Raw genomic sequence first — 8,012 nt, 5'->3', positions numbered from 1 at the left:
CTCCCGGTTGCTGGCTTGTCTCCTTCTTCTTTGTCAAGTGATTCAGTTTTTTAAAGCCTAATCTGAGAGATCCTGTTGCAACCGTTTTTGACTACACATTTAAAGGAGGAACTCTGGTAATAACCACTTTCCTGGGAGTAAGTCCCATCCAACTAAGCAGCGCTTACTTCTGAGTAGGCATGCATAGGATTTTCAACTGGATTTTTATTTTTATTTTTAAAAGCAGCCCTTCGCATACAGGAGACGGTATTTCTCACAGGGAGTTTAGAATTATGATCCAGATATTGCTCTTCAGAATAATCATGTACGCCTGCAATTTTATCTACATCTATTGTGTGCGTGATGCGCATAGGGGCACAAAAGCCAAAAAGACAGGGATCGCATGTCCCAGAGCACTCGCGTGCAATCATGCGCGCGTGTGAATGCTTTTCTTACGCGTGCAGGTTTCACGCTGGATCGAACGTTTGCATTTGCCACAGGGAGCGCCGTCTAAAAAAATAATAAATCTGCAAGCGGTTTGCCTACAGAATTTCTAACGGGAAGCGGAGCGCGTGTCTGCGCGCGCGCGCGCCACCCATGTGCCTTTCATGCAAAACGCCCAGGCGCGGAGGGGTGCTGAATTTGTGCAAGGTCTGTTTGCCGAGAGGGGGCCCGTCTCTTCTTCTCCCCCTCCTCCCGCTTCAATGATGTCATGGAGAGGCAGCAGGCGAAGGAGGGAGGGGGGAGGCAGAGAGGAAAAAGGAGGAGACACTGCAGGTTCATGTGTATATAATGAAAAGGCATTTGACAATCTGCCAAAACGCACGGGAGGGAGAAACTGGACCTACTGGATTTCGTAAAGCGAATCGTCATCATCTGCAACTACACGGGGAAGGAGGAGGGGGGAGCAGTGGCGGCGGCAGAAGCAGCGATTCCAGACTCGGCAGCCTCCATGTGAAACCACAAGCAAAAATAAAGCGGGGAAGAAGGGGGAGGGTGGGGTGGTTGGGGGAAAATTAAGGGAGGAGGAGATCACTGATATTTTAACACAAAAAAAATCCATCAGATCCAGTCCTCCTTCGTCGCAATTGCTTTCTCGCGCTGGCTCTTCGCTGGGATTAAAAACCGCCTCTTGGCAAGAGCAGCAGCCATGAATTCAGCTGAGCAAACCGTTACATGGCTGATTACTCTGGGGGTGCTGGAATCGCCCAAAAAGAGCATCTCGGACCCGGAGGGATTTTTGCAGGCGTCCCTGAAAGACGGGGTGGTGCTGTGCAGGCTGCTGGATCGCCTGCTGCCGGGGACCATCGATAAAGTAAGTGGCATTTATGTCCCTATATTTCCCCTTTAAGCCTCCTCTTCTCCCTCCACCGCCCCCCTTCCCTCCCCCCCCCCCACACGGGTAAGGCAAACGGATTTTATACTTGGGTTTCACCACCAGAGTGCTCGCACAGCGCATGCAGCACACCATGCTGCCCTCGGATCTGATAACCTACGAGTGCAGCAGACAAATAAAAATGCCCGGGCTGGGTGCTGAATAATGCAGCGGCCCCGGCTGCTTTTCCGATCCTCTTTGGCACAGGGCGCAACAGTCACCCAGGTAGCCAGAGGCTCCGCCGCCCTTGCCAGATAAAAGAGGCGCGCACAGCGCGCATGGGCGCAACCCGAAGAGGCTCCTTCCATCCCAGTCGATCTGGACATGCAAGGAAGTGAGCCGATCGCATCTAAGCGCTTTTCCTTTGTCCAAGGAGTCTCCCCACCCTCGCAAACGCAGGAAACGTGCGGCCTTTTCCTGGGGAATGCAGTTGCCTTCCTTCAGCCGACGGTGCGGACATCCCATCTAGCAAGCGAAAGGCGCCATTGTCAAAGAGGAAGGGGGTGGGAAATGGGTGGGGAGTGGGGTAAATATAGGAGCAGAGTTTGGAGCAGGGCTAAGCTGCTGTACTTTTCGATTTTCTCTTAAAGGGGCAGGTATCGTCGAACGTTTGCAGATCTAGCCTGAACGAAAATTAAGGGTAAAACGTTTGTAATCGCCCTACAAGACCCACAGTGATTTAGCATGGGAAGAATAAAACGTTTTCCAAAAAATCATATAATGTATAAGAGAAAATTAGTTTTCCTTCTTTTATTTAAGACATTAGCAATCTAATGTCTCCTTTTTTGCACAAGCACTGTTATTCATTGTTCTTACTGAGAAGTAATATTACAGCTGTGGTCTGATAGGCATGCAGACAGAAGGTTCCAGCTGAAATTAACAATCCGTTCTAGAATTTATGGATTGGTGCAGTTTATAATTTTGCATGGATGCTAAGGATCTGCTGAGGCCTTCACAGATCCAAAGGCCCATTTTGGGCCTGTTGGATGGGAGAATGGGTGTGACAGAAAGGACATACTCTCAGGCTACAGGCTTGCAATGGAACATACAAATTTCACAAAATATGACTGATTAGAGAGATAGAAAGATAGACAATCTTGCATGAAGTCCTGCACTTAGACCTTACAGTTCTAGCATGGGCGAGGTGCAGATCACATAATTCAAACTACTATAGCACTACTGTTGCTATTACTTAAAAATACCCCTTATACTAAGAGATAGCTCTGCTTGCTCACATTGCAGTACGTTGACCTAGTTTTCGAAGGAGCGCTGGTGATTTATTGTGAGTGTTATTTTGAAGTCTTAAGTTTAGTGTCTTACAGCTTGACCCTCGGTAGATGAAACAGCATTTTAGCTGAAAACGAAGCACCTTAAAAATTTCTGCTGTGTGTTAAAAAAATTTGAATATGGTACTTGCCTTTTTCAAACATTGATTCAAAGCCAGAGAAAGCTCCCCCCCCCCCCCCGGTGTATTTTGCAGGCAAAAAAAAAGGCCAGCTGCTTTATTTCAAGGTCTATAAACAATGTATTCAGATTGGCTTATTGTATTTTCTTATCTCTGGGTATAGTTTTGACTGTAGACTTTTCCAAACTTGGGAAAATCGGTGCCTGTTTGCTGATCCCACTCCACCCTTGTAAATTAATGTGAACTTTGACCTACATATTGGCTAAGTTTCGCGTTCATACTAGTTGTCTAGTTTATGTGTGGGTAGAGGGAGAAAGGGAAAGTTCAGCTTTGTCGCTGGTTACAGATGCATCATCATAATCCACGAACCTGCGTGAACGCAACAAGAAAAACAATATTGCTCCGGCTGTAGTATTTTTGCCATAAGTTTCGGCACTATTCTACATAGGTTTGTGGATTCAGAATATTATTTGTACAGTGGTGGCCTCTAGAGGGTGTAGTGGTTGTTAGCGCTGGAGCTGCGACTCCCAGCTGCATTAGCAGAGCATGTGGAATTTGAATTCCCACCTTCCTTTTTTCTAACCTTGGAGAAATTGGCAGCACAGGGCTTGCTACTGGGTAATCCAAAACTATAGCTTTAAGCAAATCTTGTCCGGTGGGCAGTGTGACTTAGACCAGGTTGGCAGAGTCACCTTTGATTTTTTTTTTTTTGGTATTAGAACCTTCAAGATCCATCAAGTGGAGCCCAGGTGCAAAAGACATATACTTAGAATGAAATAATTCTGACCCCCCAAAATGGCTGAGTACTGGAACTGCCCTTCCACACACAAAAAACCCACTCCTCATTGCCTCTTCTCCCTGAGCAGTCTTAGCAGTATAATTTGGGGGTGACAAGTACTTTTGTGGTTGTCCTGTTTTTTGTTTTTTTAAAAAAAGGAAGCCAGCTTTCCTTGCTCATCTGCTTCAAATTACCCAGAGATCTACCAGCAGATTCCAGTCTCCCTTTCACCCACTTTTAGGCTTAAAACACAGCAATGTCGTTTTCTCCATGCTGTGTATCAAGTTTCATTTGCACATTGCTGCGAATTGCACAGTGCTGCGAACATTGGGCCAGAGACAGGGGTGTCTTCACCCGATGTGCGTGAACCTGTTTGATTTCTCTAGCCTTGCAACCTATTCAGGAAGCTGCCGTCTGCGCATGTACAGTGGCTGTTACGCATACACACCTCATCTTAACAGCAAGGTGAATGAGGCTGTTATGTACTGAGTTGAATAGGATCCAAAAGGCAGCAGTCTGATTGGTCCTAGAACAATAGGATTCAGAATGCAGCAGTCTGATTCGTCCTAGAACAATGCAGCAGTATGATTACTCCGCAGGAGCCACCCAATCCAGCTCCAGGTGGAAGTGAATCCGCAACCTGATTGGCCCATGGGAGAATCCCGGAATTAGCCAATCACATGCGGCCCATTGTGTAAATAATGTATATAAAGCAGATATTTTGGGGGAGCTTTCATTCCCCACTACTATGAGCTGAATAAAGAGCATGAAATCCACACTCGACTCTGAGTATATTTCAGAGGCTTAAGTTTTCCTTTCGGATTGACAGAAAACACATCAAACAACAGGGCCTCTCAAGGAATTACAGGATAACTCTGCACCAAGAGGCAACGTCCTCTGTGTGTTCATGGATTCAAAAGCCAACCGTGGTAGTGCAACCCTGGTTTAACCCCAGCACCACCATTCCTTTTAAATTTGCAGGGCTAAGGGATGCGTAGATGAGTCCTTGGGGCAGGGTGGGGCAGAGTGTGGAATGTGCTGTTTGCTTGCATAAGCAGGCAAGGGAGAAGGGAGTGTGGAAGGGGTCATGGGGACATCCTGGGGAGAGTGCATCTTGGATGACAGGGCTGTTTGGGTTGGCAAGATAGCTGGTGTTTTGGCATGTGGGAGGATTTTGGAGGGCAAGCAGTGGCACACGAGAAGAAAGCTTAGACTGTGTGTGTGTGTGTGTGTGTGTGGCCGGAGGGCAGGGGGAGAGAAGGAATTGGGAGTTGCAGGGAGGTGCTAGAAACCAGATAAATTGGATGCTAGCTACTATCTGCTGCTTCCCTGAAACAGTGTGAATGGAAAATGTGCGGTGTGGACCCTACTGGATAGGGAATTGTTGGTGGGAGCTCAAGCAACCGTTGGTTTGATTGGAGGCAATGGAGAATCGTGCGATTCCCAGAGAGCATCGTACTGCCTTGTGCTTTGAGAAACATGGCTTAAGGCTGAACTGCCAGTGTAAACCCTCATAGCAGTTTGTTTGAGTATGGCGCCTAGACCTCTAAATCACTGCTGCCGCATCCCCTCTACTGCTTGAATGTATATGGTAGGAAACCTTTCCAAATCAGGAAAACGTATCTTTCCAATTGTGGCCAGAACAAAGATGGCTCACCAGGGATGGAGATCAAACTAGAAGAAGATACAAGCTGCTTGCGGGATTTAAGTCAGCAAAGAGGGCTGCTCAGCTGGCTCTTTTGCCTTTGCTAGTCAACAAGCCTAAGCACAACAACTTTTCTCAGGATGGCAGCCAGAGGGTTTGGAGTGGGCTTTGTTGTTGTGCGTTTGTAGTTCTTTTTGTAAACAATCTGCATGACACCGAAAAGCTGACTTAACATTGGCTGCATTTGGACAATCCACTCCCAGCCTAATAAGCTGAGAAATGAATGAGTGTTTTGCCTGCGCACACACAACCCCCTCGATTGATCCATAATTGAACCAGGAAGGGAATTAACCATAGTTTACCATTTCATCCAAACTGGGAGGCTAGAGTTACCAGCAAGTCATGATGTTAAGCTGGCTTCAGGTCGTGGTTGAATGCTCTGGCTTGTTATAAACTTGGGAACCATATGTTGCATTTATACTCCCATTTACTGTGTACTCACTGAGTTTCAGTGTTGGGTTTTTAATCTGTGTCCACACAACATTGTCCAAAATGCATATGTATCCTATACTTTGCTGTGATATACCAATGTTTGATGTGTTGTTTCTCCAACCAGTGGTGTCACTTCACACCAACTGGAGTCCTTAAAGTGGACCTTAATTTGTCTCTATCCAAGGTATGAACACCTTTGCATAGGGTAAGACATCCCTGTCATCAACAGCCCCTGACGTTTTCACACGCTCAAATTAATTGAAGCTGTGCAGAAGTGAACAGCTAGCGGGGAAAGAGCTGTGAAATGCACTGAGGAAAAACCAACTTTACTGTGCTCTGAGATGGTAATGTAGACCAACCCATGGATTCCTGGTTTGAATGAAATGGTAAACTATGGTTTTTCTCAGGCTTTCTAACATTTATTCACTACCTGATACTGCCTATGAAAGCTCATGCTACAATAAACAAATTTAGATGTAATTTATACATTCAGGTACCTTGACAAGGTCTGCATTTTTTGGATGTATGATTTCTGCTAGCACATTGACACGTAACAGAAAGTTGCATTATTGTCCTTTGCAATATGATGAGTGATGCCACACCATTGAAAAGCAGCTTTCACTGAGATGGCCCTTCTAGGTGTGTATCTGTATGCACAGTGCAGAGAACCTGGCATAGAAAGAGACCTGAGTCTTTGACGTCAAAATATCAAGTACCATCCAAACTGGGTTGCTGAAATTCCACTATGCCCAGAGAGTGTGGCAACTGGTGAAAGTAGCCATTCTTTTATCATTTGGACCACCAAAACAAAAAAGGCTAGGTTGTGCTCAAGTAAGGAGTGAATAGAATTAGGAGTGCGGTGATAGAGACCTTGCTGAAATGTCGCCACACACACACACAGAACCCACCCCAAAACAGTTGCTAATGAGCTTCCACACAAGCTGTGACTGCAGATGCATAACACGTTATTTTTACTTAACAGAATTTCTGCAATAAGAGCAAAGTTGGATTTAAATGGATGGAAAGAGTACAAACTGGCATTGTCATGTGATATGGATGATGGAAAGAGACTTGCGCACACAAGAATGGTTGATGAAAATCTCGGAATATGCAGAGATGGCAAAATTGACGGCACTGATGAAAGACACAAATTGCGAACCTTTTAAAGAAGACTGGAAACCCTTTCTAGTTTATATAAAAAAAGTTATTTCCCATATGTGAAGACCACAGTGGGGTTTGAAGTGTAAGAAAACTGCAGAATATATGAAGAAACATGTTAGAGAAAGGATGAATTTAGATAAGAGGGAACCTTAAAACACAGTTGTATGTGTTTTGGGTTATAAACATTGATGTTGGGTGTGAGCAGGAAGTCACTAGTTTTGTTGAATTGGAATATAATTGTTGAGTAACAAATGTAACTGTATGGGAAAAAAATATTATAAAAAAAGGAAGAAACTTGCACACATGAGCAGCTGTGATTCCACAATAAACTTCCATCTGGAAGCCCCTTTTGATGACAGCTGACCAGCTCATTAATTACTATGAAGTAAATACCCAGCAAGCTAGCCTTACACAGGAATGTTTCAGCACTAATGGAGGTAGTAATTAGAACCTGATGAGAAATAGTGCTTTCATGTGAAGTATACAGAAAAAAGTAACATTTAATATGAACAACATGCAACATTTTCCGTATGTTAATTTTTTACAATGCTGTATTGTGCATAACGTGTTTTATGTGGGTTTATTTTGGAGAAGACATTTATTTGGAATGGGGGGGGGGGGTAACATCACAGTCCCGTGATGTTAACTCAAAAGTAAGACTCATTGGGCACAATGGGGCTTCTTCCCAAGGTAACTAGTTTGCAGCCAAAGGCAAGAATTACTTCTGGGTGCACAATTCTTAGGATCGTTCTGGGAATGACTGCTTACATTTATATTGAGAACGTAAGAAGACCTTGTGCAGGGTCAAAACCAGAGGAGCCATCTAGTCCTGCATTTCCTTCTCATATTGGCCCACCAGATGTGAGAAGCTCATGAACAGAGTGATACTCTCTGCACGTGTGATCTGGAGCAACTAGTATTCAGAGGCATATAGCCTCTGATACTATGGGTAGTGCATAACTATCATGACTAGTAACTACTTAGTTTTATTTCACCACTACACTATTATTAAAAAACAACAACAGCTCATAGGCATGGATCCTGGTCCGACTCTTGCATTGCATGTGCAGAACATGGCATGTAAGGCTCACACTTTAATTATCGACCACATCTCTCTGTGTTTATGTTACCGTTGACATAATGTGCCATCCACATGCTGTGATACCATATTATGCAT

General features: G+C 44.8%; 1 protein-coding gene across 4 annotated transcripts in view; it reads left to right on the top strand.

Annotated features, from left to right (window-relative positions):
* The first annotated feature begins 984 nt into the window (after positions 1-984).
* Positions 985-8,012, top strand: part of ARHGEF7 (Rho guanine nucleotide exchange factor 7) — an 82,652-nt gene continuing 75,624 nt past the window's right edge. For all 4 annotated transcript variants that reach the window (XM_028728119.2, XM_028728118.2, XM_077927670.1 and 1 more), the window contains exon 1: positions 985-1,294. In XM_028728119.2, the coding sequence (XP_028583952.1) occupies positions 1,130-1,294 (165 nt within the window). In that variant the 5' untranslated portion in view covers positions 985-1,129. The remainder of the gene's footprint in view (positions 1,295-8,012) is intronic.

Source organism: Podarcis muralis, chromosome 4 (genome assembly GCF_964188315.1).
Source record: "Podarcis muralis chromosome 4, rPodMur119.hap1.1, whole genome shotgun sequence".
Lineage (NCBI taxonomy): Eukaryota > Metazoa > Chordata > Lepidosauria > Squamata > Lacertidae > Podarcis > Podarcis muralis.
This window is presented reverse-complemented; position numbering and strand designations above follow the sequence as displayed.